Raw genomic sequence first — 17430 nt, forward strand, 5'->3', positions numbered from 1 at the left:
GAACCGGGAAACAAGGCTGGCCCCAGATAGCTGAACTGCATATGGAAGGAATGAATCCAGTGAGACCAGAGGCTTGCATCTTCCCATATATCAGATCAGATCAGTTGCTCAGTCGTGTCTGACTCTTTGTGACCCCATGAATCACAGCATGCCAGGCCTCCCTGTCCATCACCAACTCCCGGAGTTCACTCAGACTCACGTCCATCGAGTCAGTGATGCCATCCAGCCATCTCATCCTCTCTCGTCCCCTTCTCCTCCTGCCTCCAATCCCTCCCAGCATCAGAGTCTTTTCCAATGAGTCAACTCTTCGAATGAGGTGGCCAAAGTACTGGAGTTTCAGCTTTAGCATCATTCCTTCCAAAGAACACCCAGGGCTGATCTCCTTCAGAATGGACTGGTTGGATCTCCTTGCGGTCCAAGGGACTCTCGAGAGTCTTCTCCAACACCACAGTTCAAAAGCATCAATTCTTCGGCGCTCAGCCTTCTTCACAGTCCAACTCTCACATCCATACATGACCACAGGAAAAACCATAGCCTTGACTAGACGAACTTTTGTTGGCAAAGTAATGTCTCTGCTTTTGAATATGCTATCTAGGTTGGTCATAACTTTTCTTCCAAGGAGTAAGCGTCTTTTAATTTCATGATTGCAGTCACCATCTGTAGTGATTTTGGAGCCCAATAAAATAAAGTCTGACACTGTTTCCACTCTTTCCCCATCTATTTCCCATGAAGTGGTGGGACCGGATGCCATGATCTTCGTTTTCTGAATGTTGAGCTTTAAGCCAACTTTTTCACTCTCCACTTTCACTTTCATCAAGAGGCTTTTGAGTTCCTCTTCACTTTCTGCCATAAGGGTGGTGTCATCTGCATATCTGAGGTGATTGATATTTCTCCCAGCAATCTTGATTCCAGCTTGTGTTTCTTCCAGTCCAGCATTATAGAACGCTACATTCCTTAACTTGGTACTTGATCTTTGATGTTCAGATTCCCTGCTCCCTTTGTTGCAAACTTGTATACAGCCTGACTTCCCCTGCTGCCTCTTTGGAGCAGTTTTCTCAAAGCTACTGAGATGCTATATCTTCAGGGCTTCAAGTCTTAAGCATTCCCACCAAATAAAATAACTCTACCAGGTTCTGACTATACCTTTTGGTCAACAAAATCATCTTGCTAGGAAGGAGGGTGTGAATGTGGACCAAGTTTAGATACTTTTTCTAAGCAAGAGTGACCTGGAGCACCTGTGATCCCAGACAAATTCATGCCCTCATTAGCCTTTGAAGAAGGTGAGAAAACAGGGCAGTGCACTCATCGTGTATTTCCTTTGAGGAAAATGGTGTTTGAGGACCAATCCTCTAAAAGCATTTGACATGGAACGTGGTGAAAGTGAAAGTGAAGTCGCTCAGTCGTGTCCGACTCTTTGCGACCCCATGGACTGTAGCCTACCACTCTCCTCTGCCCATGGGATTTTCCAGGCAATAGTCCTGGAGTGGATTGCCATTTCCTTCTCCAGGGGATCTTCCCAATCCAGGGAGAGAACCTGGGTCTCCCGCATTGTAGACAGACGCTTCACTGTCTGAGCCAATGGAACATGGTAATTACTAACAAAGCAAAAAAAAAAAAAATTTACTTTATTTAGAATATTTCACTTTGAGCAATTTCCATATAACACAATCAGAGGTCAGCACTATTCTATTGAGATACAGGCAATTAGAATATCTGTGTCATGATCTTGTATTTAATATATCATGGAAAAGTCACTGTGGATGTTCCCAGGGCACTTAGTTCAACATCATCATACCCAGGGTCCCCTTTCTCCCCCTGGAGAAGCCAGGGGCTCTCTCCTCCTTCCCCAGGATCAGCTTCCTCTGTAAAGACGTTTAGATAAGAGCCTGAAAGAGGAAAGAGAGGTATGATTTAGAACAGAGACAAGGGGGCCAGACAGTGAGGAGGAAGCAAGTTAAGCAAGTGGTGATGAAAAAGCATCCCTGGAACCCAGGGGTGGTCAGGGAGGCTCAGACTATTTCATATCAGCTACAGTGAGGATGGATCCCAGCTGTCCTCTCAGGTCCAGTCCATTTACTCTCTGGGGCCTCAGCTCATGTGGAAACCCTGCATCACAGGAGACCTGTGCTCACACAGGAGCTCTGAGACCTGCCTCCAGCCAGTGAAGTGCTAGTAATTCAGTTGTGTCTGACTCTTTGCAACCCTATGAACTGTAGCCTGCCAGGCTCCTCTATCCATGGGATTCTCCAGGCAAGAATACTGGAGTGGGTAGCCATTCATTTCTCCAGGGGATCTTCCTGCTCGAGGGATCAAACCCTGGTCTACTGAATTGCAGGCAGATTCTTTACCATCTGAGCCACCAGGGAAGCCCATCAAATGCATGAGATTACCCATGTTTTGAAACTGTAGAGAGGTTTGGCATTGAGGAGCTCAAATTCACCCTTTCCTGGACAGAGACCAGAGATTACAGGGGATCAGCTAATCCCCACTCACCTGTCTGAGACCTCATCCCATCTTCTTTCTTTGGGAGCACTTCCTCCTTGGTCCCCTGAGAGGCAGGAGGAGCCCCAGGCACTAGTACCTCTTCAGCATCATTGTAATCCTTACCAGGGGCATCAGTCCTTTGATCTGGCACTTCTGACGGCAGAGCAGGGATCAGATGAAACCACAGTAAGGGGGTTGATCTGGGACATACCTAAGATCCCTTCTGACCCAGGGTTTCTGAGATGCTAAATAGAGGCACCAGTCACTCCTTGTTTCAAAAGATTTTTCTCTCTGAGACCATGTTTCATTTTGATGTGTCCATAAACCAAAACATGACTTTAAATATCTTAATATTTCCTGATTGAAAATATATATCTCAAAGAAACTCTCCTACCATTGAGCATTATTAAAGAATTTTGACAAACTGTGCTTCACAGATGTTATTTTTAAAACCAGTGTGTGTCACTTGTGATTCTTAACACAGAGAGCCCGGCCCCAAATGTGTGACATCACAGAACAGCCAGAGAGGAGAAGGACAGACCAGATCCGGACACAAGTGATCCCTCTGGTCCATCAAAAGAAGACTGTAAAGAAAGACTTCCCTTACATCTCCTCTCTATGAGGAGGGAAACTCTCCTCTGCAACACTCAGCTGAAGCAGGTCCACCTCTTATTACCTGGAGCAGATCTGGAGTCAATTTTGTCCTCACCATCTGACAGGAAGCCTAAAGTGGAAACAAACATCACACAACACACAGAATGACCCTCCCACACCCACGGGACCAGTGTTAAGGCTTAGAAGGGATGGGTCTGGCTCTTGCAGTGTAGACAGAGGCTGGGGCTCACGGGGCTGTGAGAGGCCATCCTGTCACTTTGGAGAGCTGCCTCTGTGAGCCTGGGGAAGGTGTGGGGTCTGCAGATGCTGAGAAAATGCACACACCCAGTGGGTGTGACAACCAGAGGTCCCAGGAGGGCAGGCAGAGACACCCACCTGGGCTGCCCAGAAGACCCTCCTTCTGAGTCACAAGGTGATCGAGCTCCTCGTACACGGCTTCAGCAAGAGCATCTTCATAGCTGGATAAGGCTGAGAGATGCCCCAGCAGGTCAGAGATGCTGCTCCAGACACCCTGATATAGCAGGCTGAGAGATCCCCTAGCAGGTCAGAGGTGCCGCCCCAGACATCCCAGTCCAGCAGGCCCACGCTTTATCTCCCCGATGTTCACACAGAGGCTGCCTGGACCTCAGGATCATCTCCCACCCCGTGCACCATGTCAGCACCTTCTCTCCTGGTCTGACCTGAATTCACAGCTCAGCCCCGACTCTCTGGTCTTGTAGGAGAGGCTATGACTTATAAAAGTTCACGCCCCAGTCCTAAGAACCTCTGTCTTCTCACCCCTTAGAGCTCAGCACGGAGCACATGGAGTTCTTCAGACTCACAACACAGACCTGGCCTAGGTTCCCCTCCTCACACCTGCCCCATCTCCTGCCTCCACACACTCTCCCTGGTCACTGGTTCCCCCGGCAGCCCACCTCTGCACTCTGCTCTCCATCTGAACACCTGAGTCACCAGGATGATGAGGACCAGGAAGAGAAGGGACACCAGGATGAGGCAGAGGACCCCAGGCAAGGAGAAGATGTCAGGGAGAGGACTTGAAACTCGTCTGGACCCTAAAGAGAACAAGGCAACAGGGGTGGGAGAAGGTCCTGGGCACAGAGAAACCCCTTGTGCCAGCGTTTCCAAGGGCTCCAGACAATGGCATCCCAGCCTCAGACACAAGTGCACTGACAGTGACCTGGCTCCCCCAGGTCTCATCCTGAGATGGGTCAACTCCACTCCGGCCAGTGTGGCCTTGAGGCAGAGCTGGGGATTGTCAGGGAGTTGCCCTGCTGAGACAGCCTCTGAGGACCTGGCTCATCCCCTCTCCTTGGGCTTCAGGAGACAGAGGATCAAACAATCTTGGGACCCGCACCTCACTGAAGAGGAGCAACACTCAGAGGCAGGTGGGAGAACCTTAGATTCTGCAACACAGGAACCAGTCTCCCTTGGGCCCCAGTCATGAGAAAAATGCAGCCCCAGGAACCAAGGCAGAGGAGTTCCCCAACATAACGCCCCAGGCTCCTCCCCAACAGCCAGGGCTCCTCAGGCTCTTTCCTCTCCTGAGCTGTCAGAGGGCCCACAGAACAAGTCCCCAGACTTGAGTATTCTCTCCTGCCCATGGGTATTCACAGTACCTACGGCAGTTGGGGGCAATGTTTTCCTTACACCTAAAGAGAAAAACAGCAGTGTGAGGAAAAGAAATTGGCCAGAAAGCAGGGCAAACCCATTTTTCCCTCCTGAGCCTGAAATCAGACCTCAGTCTCCACAACACCAGTGTCTCGTCCTCGCAGCTCCCCCGTCCTAGATCAGAGCCCCAGGACCTGGACACTGTCTAAATACAAACTCCCCACCACGCCTGGCCCAGCCCAGTGCCCCTGCAGTGCCCCAGCTCACCCAGGGTGGACCCCGAACCCCTCACTCACCAGAGCACCTCACACCAGCATCCTCCTCGTGCTTGCAGTCGCTCTGCCCCCAGGGCTCCGCAGCACAGTCCCACAGGGAGGACTCCCGGCCCCTGCACCGCACCTCGTCCAGCCAGATGCTCCCATTTCCAGGGCCAAACGCCGCAGCCCGCACAGCTTCCAGGGCCTGGCCACAGCCCAGCTGCTGACACACCACCTCAGCCTCTGCCAGGCTCCAGGAGTCATTGCACGCAGTGCCCCAGGAGCCACTATGCCAGACCTCCACCCATCCTGCGCACTTGCTGCCTCCTCCCCTGAGCCGGAGCTTCTCTCTGTCTGAAAAGGCAGCAGCCCCTCCTGTGACTGCCCTGGTGGGAGGAAGGAGCCCCTGGGAGCCACAGGGGAGGGGGCGGGGCTGACATACCTGTGCAGGGGGCAGCAGTTGGACAGCTCTTGGGTCTTCTTCCTGCAAACAAGAAGGAAACACTGGATCAGGAACAGCTGGGGGTGATCCCCAGATAGGATTATCTAAGGTCCTTGGGTCAGTGCAAATGACACATGAAAACACAGGCTCATTCATTAACTCCAGGGCTGAAACTTTCACTGCATCTGATCACAGCTGAAATTACTTTAAATATTTACTTGTTTATCAGTCTTCACACCCCACAGCAAATATAAACACAGACATCTACAAATGTACACATCAGTTCAGTTCAGTTCAGTCACTCAGTCGTGTCCGACTCTTTGTGACCCCATGAATCGCAGCATGCCAGGCCTCCCTGTCCATCACCAACTCCCAGAGTTCACTCAGACTCACGTCCATCGAGTCAGTGATGCCATCCAGCCATCTCATCCTCTGTCGTCCCCTTCTTCTCCTGCCCCCAATCCCTCCCAGCATCAGAGTCTTTTCCAATGAGTCAACTCTTCACATGAGGTGGCCAAACTCTTAATGAAAGTTCCATTAGAAGAAGGACCTTGTATATCTTATATGTGCCATGTTTCTGCTATTAGGACAGTGCCTGCACATTGTATGCACTCATTCAACAAATATGTATGGAAAACCTTTTCTAAATACCTAGATAAGGGCTTCATAAATAGTTATTGAATGAATGAATAGATGAATAAAATTCAGTAAAATAAAACTTTAAATTCACACTAATCAGTGAAATAGTAAACCAAATATAAGTGAATGGTAATAGTCTATGATAATAGCTCATATTAAAAATAATCAGTCCAGAAAAACAGAGTTAATTTATACTCAAAATCTCATATATGTAATTTTAATGGAAAATTATTAGATAGATTATAAGCTACTCTTACCTACTATTCAGTGTGACAAATGGGCAAGTGAAGACTACTGTTGTAAAAGGAAACTTTCTTTTCTAAATTTATTTTTAATTGGACAATATTGATCTACAATGCAGTGTTGGTTATGTGTGTGTGTGTGTTAGTTGCTCAGTCGTGTCTGACTGTTTGTGACCTATGGAATGCAGCCCGCCAGGCTACGCTGTCCATAGGATTTTCCAGGCAAGAATACTGGACTAGATTGCTATTCCTTTCTCCACTGGATCTTCCCTATTCAGGAATCGAACCCAGGTCTCCTGCACTGCAGGCAGTTTCTTTGCTGTCTGAGCCACCCGAAAAGTCCATAGTGTTGGTTAGGAATCTCTTAAAAAGGAAATATACAGGAAAGAGTTAGTATAATTCTAAGAAGATATATGGACACATATATGTACACACTGAGTAAGGCAGAAATTTTTGCAATAGAGTGAAAAAAAAAAAAAACCTACAGAGAAAAATTTGTATTGAGAAGATGTGGAAATAACAAACAAAAGACTGAAAAGTATATATAAAAGAATTGAAGCTGAGAGAAATAAATACAAATTCAAAGCAACACAAAAAACCAGAAGGGTAAATAGTACCTGTCATAAAGTATCAAAATTTGTATATTCTTTCCAGATCATCCTATCAAACCTCCTACCCACTCTATGCAAAGAACCTCTGAGAAAATGATGGCAGGACGTTTGTGAGCAAGTTGCTCATTTTCATGGTCAAAGACTTTACCACCTCTCAACTCCCAGTGTTTAATTGTAGGAAAAATATCATCAATAAAAGGTCTAATAGTTTAATGCCTCTTTGGCCTCAAATGGAAAAGACAAAGAGATGAAAAAAGAGAGGCAAGGAAGGGAGTGAGCCTCTGCTTTTGAAATATCTCTCTCCACATTCTTAGCTGTGGGTTTCAGGCAACATTCAGCATACCATTCAAGGTGTACCTGAATGGGGTGTGTGTGTTTGTGTATATGCAGGGGGAGGGAAGGAGAGAGAGAAACAGACAGAGAAATGTTGAAGTAAGTAAGGTGCTATGGTTTAACTATTTGTTGCCTTCCCCAACATTTATTTATTTCATTCAACATTTATTTTCAAAATCCCAATTCCCAATGTAACAATTTTTAGTGGTGGAGCCTTCTCAAACTCTTCCAAAAACAGAAGAAAGAAACACTTCCAAACTTATTTTATGAGGCCAACATTATTCTGATACCAAAACCAGATAAGGACACCACAAGAAAAGAAAATTATAGGCTAATACTCTGATAAATATAGGTGCAAGAATCCTCAACAAAATATTAGAAAACTTAATTTGACAATGCACCAAAAGAATCATACACCATGATCAAGTGATGTTTGTTCCAGGGATGCAAGGATAATTCAACATTCACAAACTAATTGATGTAATACACCAAATAAAGAAAACGAAGGTAAAAATCATATCTCAAAGGATGCAGAAAAAAATGTTTGACAAATTCAAAATCCATTTATGATAAAAACTCTTTTACAAAGTAGTTATAGAAGGATTGCATCTCAATATAATTAAGGCCATATGAGAAGTTCACAGCTAACATCATATTTGACTGTAAAAAAACAAAAGCTTCTCCTCTGAAGTCAGACACAAGACAAAATTATCTACTCTCACCACTTTTATTCAACTTAGTTTTGGTAGTCCTGTCCAGATCCATCAGGCAATAAAAAGAAAATCAGACATGCAAATCTGAAAGGAAGAGGCAAAACTGACACTATTTGCACATTGAAAAGTGAAAGTGTTAGTCACTCAGTCATGTCTGACTCTTTACAACTCCAAGGACTGTAACCTGCCAGGCTCCTCTGCCCACTGGGATTCTCCAGGCAAGAATACTGGAGTGGGTTGCCATCCCCTCCTCCAGGGGATCTTCCCAACCCAGGGATCAAACCCGAGTCTCTTGCATTGCAGATGGATTCTCTACCATCAGAGTCATGAAGAAGGAGACTCCCTTACATGATATTATATATAGAAAACCCTAAAGATTTCACCAAAAATATGAGAACTAATACACTCAGTAAAGTTGTAGAATGAAAAATCTATATACAAAAATCAGTTGCATTTCTATGCACTAACAATAAACTGCCATGAGGAGAAACTGAGAAAACAATTTGATTTACATTTGCATGAAGATGAATAAAATATCTAGGAATAAACTTAACCAAGGAGGTGAAAGACCTGTATGCCGAGGTCCAACCCCGGCTGATCCAGGGAGTTCAAAGCGGGGACGGCGTCAGCGAGGATCAGGATACAATAGCTTCAATTAGATATTAATTAGAGATGTAAAGGGTAATAGAATGAAGATAGCTCAGCAGGAAAATTCAGTGGAGAAAAGAGGCTGAGTAGCTTGGTTTACGCGGGAGACCAATAAAACTTCAAGACAAGAAGTTTGCACCACTTACGTAGGCCGCAGGCGTCCTTCCATTCTCCCGAAGGAGAGGAGACACTGAGGCCTCCCCAGTTGGATCTTAGAAGCCCAGGCAAAATTAGTAAGCTTGGTGGGTTCCGCACTCCAGACGGAGATTCAGCCAGAGTTTGAGAGAGAGCGACATGGGGAGACCAGTATTTCGAGAAACTGATCCCAATTCTTTATTTTCCATGGTCTACTTTTATACACTGAGATGTTATGCAAAAGTCACGCGGGGTCAGCAGTCCTGACTTTTATCAAAGTCAGGTGCTTCATACAAATGTATACAGAGGTCTTAGGGGTGTTACATCATCTTCTGGCCATGGGGCCTGCTGACAATTTATGACCCTCTCCTTATGACAGCAGTCAGTCAACCAGGACACTTATTTCTCCAGGGGTGATTATTCTTAAAAAAGATTCCACCTTCCGAAGGTACCAGATAAAGTTACATTCCTACAGGGTGAGAGTGTAGTGGGTTTTAATTAAGGAAAGAATTTACTTAGCCTAAGGTCTAACGTGATTAATATCAAAGGTTAATACTTATTTCTTCTATATATTCATTAATGTGTGTAAGGGCAGCGGATGTGGAGACTTAGCAACAAACATTGGCTCAACAAATGAAAAACCCTTCATCAATACAATTTCTAATCAGCCCACTATACTTATACTAATGGTTTTCTAACTTTTCTAAAGAATCTGTTTTTAGAATGTTTAAAGCATCTCGTGCCTCTCATGGTTGGGAGGCTGTGAGCAATCACATGTGGCCAGACAAGCCTGTCAGGCAGGCTAGAGAACCTTCGGAGGAGTTTGTAGGTTAAAACACTCTCGTCATGCCCAGAAATTATTATTAACTGGAGCTCTAAGTTAACTCCTTCTCCCAAAGAGGTGGTGGGGGACAGCCCCCCATAAAGTCAGAGGTGTAGGTGAGAGCACAAAGTAGTAAAGTAGGCAGGCTCTGGTTATGGGGGTAGATGTTCGAGAATTTCCAGGGGGACTCCTGAGGCTCGATTCCACTTTTGCGTATGTCGAGCCTCCTTCCTCATGACCTTTGCCACGGGTGGAGGTCCTCCCGGCGGCTCCCTGCACCTGTACACTGAAAACTATAAAATATTGATGAAAGACACTGAAGATGACTCAAATAAATGGAAAGATATTCTGTGCTCATGGATTGGAAGATCTAATATTATTAACATGCCCATACTACCCAAAGCAATCTACAAATTCACTGCAATCCTTACCAAAATTTCCATGGAAACTTTCACAGATACAGACAAACAATCCTAAAATTTGCACGGAACCACAAAAGACACTGAATACCAAAGCAATCTTGAGAAAGAGTAATAAAGCTGGAAGTGTCATACTTCTTGTTTTCAAACTATGTTACAAAGCTATATTAATCAAAACAGTACATTGTTGGTATAAAAATGGACACAGAGATCAATGGAACAGAATAGAGAGCCCAGAAATAAACCCACATTTGTACGTCAATTAATTTTTTACAAAGAAGCCAAGAGCATACAATGAGGAAAGGACAGTTTTTTCAGTAAATGGCATTGGGAAACCGGACAGCCGCATGCAAAAGAATGAAACTGAACCACTATCTTACACCACACAAAAATTAACTCAAAGTAGATTAAAGACTTGATCACAAGTCCTAAAGCCATAACATTTCTACAGGAAAAAACAGAAAATAAAATCTTTGACATCAGTCTTCATGAGGATTTTTTGGATTTGACACCAAATCAAAGGGAACAAGAGTAAAAACAAGCAGTTGGGACCACATAAGGCTACAAAGCTTCTGCCCAATTAAGGAAACCATCATCAAAGTGAAAAAGCAACCTATGGAACTGGAGAAAATATTTACATATTATATTTCTGATAACGATTATTATCCTAAATACACAAGGAACTCACACAACTCAGTAGCAAAAATCAAACAATATGGCTTTAAAACAATGGGCAGAGAAACTGATAAATATTTTTTTTAAAGAATACGTACAACTTGACAATAGGTACATGAAAATGTGCTCAACACTATTAATCATCAGAACATACAAATCAAAACCACAATAAGATATCACCTCATATCCTCTAGAAAGGCTTTTATCAAAAAGAAGAAATAACAGGAGTTGAGGAGAATGTGAAGAGACAGGAAAGCTTTTGCACAGTTAGAGGGAATGTAAGTTGATGCAGCCCCTATGGAAACAGTATTGAGGTGCATCAAAAATTAAAAATAGAATTGCCATACGATTTAGCAATTTCACTTTGGGGCATTTATCTGAAGGAAACACTAACTTGAAACAACAATGTTCAGTGCAGCAATATTAGTTCAGTTGTTAGGTTGTGTCTGACTCTCTGCAACCTCATGGACTGCAGCATGCCAGGTTCTTCTGTGCTTTACTATCTCCTAAAGTTTGCTCAAATTCATGTCCACTGAATTGGTGATGCTATCTAACTATCTCATCCTCTGTGGCCCACTTCTCCTTTTGCCTTCAGTCTTTCTCAGCATCAGGGTATTTTCCAATGAGTCAGCTCTTCTCATCAGGTGGCAGAAGTACTGGAGCTTCAGCTTCAGCATCAGTCCTTCCGATGAATATTCAGAGTTGATTCCCTGAATGGACTGGTTGGATCTCCTTGCTGTCCAAGGGACTCACAATTCATTTGTCGCATCCAAGCACCACAATTCAAAAGCATCAACTCTTTGGCACTCAGCTTCTTTATAATCCAACTCTCACATCCATACATGACTACTGAAATAAACATAACTTTGACTATATGGACCTTTGTCAGCAAAGTGATGTCTCTGCTTTTTAATACTCTGTCTAGGTGTGTCATAGCTTTCCTTCCAGGGAGCAAGCCTCTTTTAATCTCATGGCTACCATCACCACCAGCAGTGATTTTGGAGCCCAAGAAAAGAAAATCTGTCTGTATCCACTTTCTCCCTTTTTATTTGCCATGAAGTGATGGGGCCAGATGCCATGATCTTAATTTTTAGAATGTTGAATGTTGAGCTTTATGCCAACTTTTTCACTCTCCTCTTTCACCCTCAACAAGAAGCTCTTTAGTTCCTCTTCTCTTTCTTCCAATAGAGTAGTATCATCTGCATATCTGAGGTTGTTGATATCTCTCACGGCAATCTTGATTCCAGCTTGTGATTCATTCAGCCTGGCATTTCCCATGATGTATTCTACATATAATTTAAATAAACAGGGTGACAATATACAGCCTTGATGAATTCCTTTCCCAATTTTGAACAAGTCAGTTGTTTATATCCAGTTTCAACTGTTGCTTCTTGACCTGCATACAGGTTTCTCAGGAGGTAGATAAGGTGGTCTGGTATTCTCATCTCTTTAAGAATTTTCCACAATTCGTTGTGATCCACATAGTCAAAGGCTTTAGTCTAGTCAATGAAGCAGATATTTTTCTGGAATTCTCTGGCTTACTCTATGATCCAACAAATGTTGGCAATTTGATCTCTTGTTCCTCTGCCTTTTCTAAACCCAGTTTGTACATCTTGGAAGTTCTCAGTTCACTTATTGCTGAAATCTAGCTTGAAAAACTTTGAGCACAACCTTTCTAGCATGTGAAATGAGCACAATTGTGCAGTAGTTTGAACATTCTTTGGCACTGCCCTTCTTCAGGATTGGAATGAAAATTGACCTTCTCTGGTCCTGTGGCCACTGATGAATTTTCCAAATTTGCTGATATATTGACTGAAGCACTTTAACAGCATTACTTTTTAGTATTTTATAGCAATATATACAAGAGCCAAACAAGGTAAGTCTTCACTGATGGATGAATGGATAAAAAAAATGTAATATAGACATATATCCACCCATAAAAAAGAAGAAATTTTTGCCAGTTTCAACAAGGATGGACCTTGAAGGCATTATGCTAGGCGAAATAAATCAGACAGAGAAAGGAAAATACCATAAAATCTCATTTATATGTGTAATCTTAAAACAAAACACAAGTTCAGAGATGCTGAGTAGTTGGTGGCTGCCAGAGGTGGGGAATTTGGTGTGGCAAATGTAGTCAAAAGGTATAAATTTGAGTTGTAAAATTAATAGGTGAAGAGATATAACATACAGCATGGTGACTATAGTGAATACCATACTGTCTATTTGAAAAATGATAAGAAAATACATCTTAAACATCCTCATCATATAAGAAAAATATTTAACTATATATATGGTCATGGATATAACTAGACTTGCTGTAGTGATCATTTATCAATACACACAAATATATAAGCATTATGTTGCACACAGCAAACAATATAATGTTATGTCAATTATATCAATTAAAAACTTTTAATAAAGCAAGTTTGGAACATGTGGATTAAATTAGCTCCATCCAACTTCACTTTATAAACTCAACTTAAACGTAGCACTTAGATTTTAAAATATCAAATCTGAATACTATCCTACAGGGTTGGGACAGACACAGAAACAGACAGTAAGTCACCTGCACATGAGATGTAGGCTTCCTCCTTTGGAAAGCAGGAACTGTATACCCAAGGGTCAGAAGGACACTGCCAGACAGAGGTATCAGTTTTCCAACATTGGATTAAATCTACCCACTGGGGTCTAGAACCTTCCCTGAGACAAATAGAAGCATTGAGACTTCCACTGTCCCCACAGCCAAGCTGTCTGCAGATCATGGACACAGTGATGTCCTCCATGGGGCTGCGGTAGACACTGCCCCAGGTCCCGTTGTAGAAAACTCCCAGCCACCCAGCACACTGCTGGTCCTCACTCACCATCCTGAGGGCCAGGAACTCTGAGGTTGAAGGTAAGGAGATGGGACACAGTGAGCACCCCACTCAGTGCTCTGGGTTTTCCTCTCTCCCCAGAATTGTGAACACTCATCTCTGACTCAGCTGAGGAAGCAAATCCACTAGATGACCAGAGTGAAACCTGTCTCATTTTTATCTGACTTTGTCCATCTGTGTCTGTCTTTCTAAATATTTCTATCACCATGATGTAGTGGATATGTACTGAGAGGAAGACCAACCTGGACACCTGAAAGGGAGTGGAAGCTGATACCTGCTTCCTGACAAAACATCAAAAAGAGTGTATGAAAGGGATGTGATGTGGACAGTGTGGAGGCAAATAGACTAATGGACCTGTGACTGTTTCCTTATCTGGCAAAGGAGACTTTACAGATGTGATTAAGGTAAGGACCTTGAGAGTACCCTGATGGATTAACCACCTGAGCACAGTCTAATCACAATCTTAGACTCACTATCCTTTAGAGTGGAATACTTTTCCTCGTTCTGGTTAGAAGGAGATGTGAATATAACAGAGACGTGGAGCGATGCTGGTCTGATGATGAACAGAAGGGGGTTATGAACAAAAGCAGGCAGGCAGTTTTTAGAAGCTTGAAAAGACAAGAAACAGATTCTTTCCCAGAGGCTGAGAGGTGATGTGACTCTACTGAAACCTTGATCCCCATCCTGTGAGATTCCTGCTGGACATCTAAGCTACAGAAGTGTAAGGAAGTAAATGTGTTGTTTTAAACCATTAACTATGTGGTAAATTTTTACAAAGCAAAAAAACTAGCACCTTGGCTTTAAGACTTCTCTACCATATGTACCAGAAGAGTGAGCCCTGATTTCAAGGAAAACTGAGAAAAGGCTATGCCAGCAAACACTACTGAGGAGAAAGGACCAGAATCTCAACTGCTGCACGAGGCAGTGAAAGCACCTCGTCTTCACGTCTGCTGGAAAGACAGGCTTCATGGGAGGAAGCCTCCTTCTCTGGTCCTTTCAGCATTTCTCCCTCAGGGTTCAGACTCCCGTCCTCCTGGGCCCTCCGCTCCCCTAGCCTGTGGACAGTGTGGAGTGCTGACCTGAGCAGATGACCCCGGCGTTTCTCCTTGTGTCTGCAGTCGTGCCGCCCCCACCCCCGGGAAGGGCACCTCCACACATGGGACTCCTTTCCTGTGCAGTTCAGGTCGTCCAGCCAGATTGGCCCTGATCCTGCCCCGAAGTGAGCAGACCCCGTGGCATTGAGGGCTTCTCCACAGCCCAGCTGCCTGCACACCACGTGGGCATCGTCCAGGTCCCAGTCGTCATCACAGATGGTGCCCCAGGAGCCCTGTCAAGGATTTCCACTCTCCCGGCGCAGGGACCGCCCCCATCCACCAGGCGGAGCTGTCTACTGTGAGGAGAGAGAAATGGGACAATGAGGCGTTGACCTGGGGAATGAATAGGGTCTTCTGTCCTGTGGGACCTTCACCCGAGCAGTAGGGAGCTCTCTCCTCTGAGGCTGCAGACCCTGCTTGTTTCAGACACGGAGTCATTGCACTGGGGCAGCACCCGGGTGAGGTTTCCTGAAAAAAGAGCGATGATTAGAGGGTTGGGAGGGTTGAAGAGCAGGAAACTCAGTTAAGCAAAATAATTTTTAGGAGGGGAGGGGAGTTTGGGGGGAAATGGATACATGTATATGTATGGCTGAGTCCCTGCCTGTTCACCTGAAACTGTAATAACATTTTTAATCGGCTAAACCCAATACAAAGTAAAAAGTTCAAAATTAAAAAAATAATAATAATAATGACCTAGTGATGGAGCTGAGATGAAAGCTGTAACATACCAGTAAAGTTACCATAATCTTAGTGTTCCCTTTCTCTATGAACAGCCCTGGTCCTGACATGCCACGATTCCTGTTTTAAGCCAAGCTTTGCCCTAAGAATGAGTTAAATAAGTTGCTCTATCCTTAATCTACCCCTAAATAGAGTAAGCAAAACAAAATCCTTTCTGAAGGATTTGTACAATTTTTTATCTACAATGTTTGTGATTTTAAAAACACTTATATAAAAGAGATCTCAAAAAAATAAAAATAAAAGAGATCTCATGGAAAACAAGAGGAAAAATAAACATTTAGGGGGACAGAGTGGGGCCTGGTTCTGCTGAGGAGGCGTGGCGGGGGACCGGCTTGGAAAATGCCAGTGGCGGTGATGGCGGAAAGTTCCTTTAGTTTCAAAAAGTTGCTGGATCAGTGCGAGAACCAGGAGCTCGAGGCTCCAGGAGGAATTGCTACACCCCCAGTGTATGGTCAGCTTCTAGCTTTGTATCTACTCCATAATGACATGAACAATGCAAGATATCTTTGGAAAAGAATACCACCTGCTATAAAATCTGCAAACTCGGAACTTGGGGGGATCTGGTCAGTTGGCCAGCAGATCTGGCAGAGGGACTTCCCCGGGGTCTACAGCACCATCAATGCCCATCAGTGGTCTGAGGCCGTCCAACCAATCATGGAAGCTCTCAGAGATGCAACCCGGAGACGAGCCTTCGCCCTGGTCTCCCAAGCCTATACCTCCATCATTGCCGACGATTTCGCAGCCTTTGTTGGACTCCCTGTAGAGGAGGCTGTGAAAGGTATCCTTGAACAAGGCTGGCAAGCTGACTCCACCATAAGGATAGTCATGCCCAAGAAGCCAGTTGCAGGGACCCTGGATGTTTCCTTTAACAGGTTTATTTCCTTATCAGAGCCCACCCCTGTTCCACCCATCCCCAAAGAGCAGCAGTTAGCCAGACTCACCGATTATGTGGCTTTCCTCAAAAACTGACCATTCTGAGTTCAAGGTCCACCTTCAGAAGCCTGAATACTGACAAGTAGAGAAATGTAAAATTTTTATTTTCAATTTTATTGGATGGATGAATCACCTTGGCATACTTTACTGAGTATGTGGTAAAATACATATATAATATCAAGTATATTATATATATTTTGTCCTTAAAACATGCTGAATGGTTGTTGAAACATTTCTCGTTTTGTAATGTTTGACAATTTGGAGTCCAGCAGTATTATGCAGTTTATGTTTCCTAGTGACTCGTAAATACAGCCCTCCTGCTTCTTGTAGAACAGTGGTCGTCAAGTGTTGTTCCTGCCGCAGCGCAGAGCGCATCCTCCCACCTGCACCGTAGGTTGGTAGTCGCCGTGGTGCACTGCAGTGTGAGGAGGACACCCCAGAGGCAGTGTCTGCATTGCTGGGGATAGTAATTCACACCCTCTTTGGAGACCATGCTCTTTTCCTCTGCCCACCTGAGAATCACAAATACAAAATGCTGAGACCGAGCTGAGGAACAAGACCATTTCCCTGGTAAACCAGTTTGCTTTAGATTTTTTTCTGAGAGCGTGAGTACATCCATTGCTGGCTGTGGAGGGCTTGCCATGAAAGTGCGACATTTAAGACATTTGTGAGAAGTATGAAGCTGTAATACTTCCTTTCAGAAGAAGGGAGATGTCAGTGTGGAATGCATTGTTGGGGAAAGAAGCTATTACGTGATACACTTTGTGCAACTGGTCTGCAGCCTATAGGTTGCTTATGTTTATGCCTTGGGTCAGATTCTGCCCATGGGAGAAATACTGAACACGTCTTTCCTTTTTTTGTGTGACAGCCCTCTGAACATTTGAAGTTGTGTATTGTATTTTCAGGTTAAATCCACCCCCTAGTTCATTTATTCTGCCTTTGTTCAATACATATTTAATTGAATTCTTCAACTGTTTTATTGAAAGTAGTTTCTAGAGGTTTCACTATCCTGTCTTCCTGCGGATGTGTTCTAGTTTGTCATTGTCTCTATTAAAGTACAAATTTCTTAATTAAAAAAAAAAAAGAAACATTTAAAAAATTTCCCAGAGTATTTGGCTCTTAGAGTTACCTGACAGAGAGTTTATTTT

The 17430-nt window shown here is 44.1% G+C and overlaps 1 protein-coding gene, 1 long non-coding RNA gene and 1 pseudogene across 2 annotated transcripts; 1 reads left to right on the forward strand and 2 right to left on the reverse strand.

Annotated features, from left to right (window-relative positions):
- Positions 1 to 1609: 1609 nt before the first annotated feature.
- LOC112446750 (uncharacterized) lies at positions 1610 to 4091 on the reverse strand. Its single transcript, XR_009494738.1, has 3 exons — positions 3475 to 4091; positions 2494 to 3208; positions 1610 to 1886 (listed from the first exon to the last, which is right to left on the reverse strand). It is a non-coding gene; the product is annotated as an uncharacterized lncRNA (long non-coding RNA).
- A 47-nt stretch (positions 4092 to 4138) lies between these two features.
- On the reverse strand, positions 4139 to 13974 carry LOC112446749 (antigen WC1.1-like). The gene is made up of 3 exons (XM_059887258.1): positions 13211 to 13974; positions 5407 to 5448; positions 4139 to 5318 (listed from the first exon to the last, which is right to left on the reverse strand). The coding sequence occupies exons 1-3, from the start codon at positions 13506 to 13508 to the stop codon at positions 4996 to 4998; spliced, it is 663 nt and encodes a 220-aa protein (XP_059743241.1). The 5' UTR covers positions 13509 to 13974; the 3' UTR covers positions 4139 to 4995.
- A 1657-nt stretch (positions 13975 to 15631) lies between these two features.
- Positions 15632 to 16411, forward strand: LOC100299671 (COP9 signalosome complex subunit 8 pseudogene; annotated as a pseudogene).
- The last annotated feature ends 1019 nt before the right edge of the window (positions 16412 to 17430 follow it).

Source organism: Bos taurus, chromosome 5, assembly GCF_002263795.3.
Source record: "Bos taurus isolate L1 Dominette 01449 registration number 42190680 breed Hereford chromosome 5, ARS-UCD2.0, whole genome shotgun sequence".
NCBI lineage: Eukaryota > Metazoa > Chordata > Mammalia > Artiodactyla > Bovidae > Bos > Bos taurus.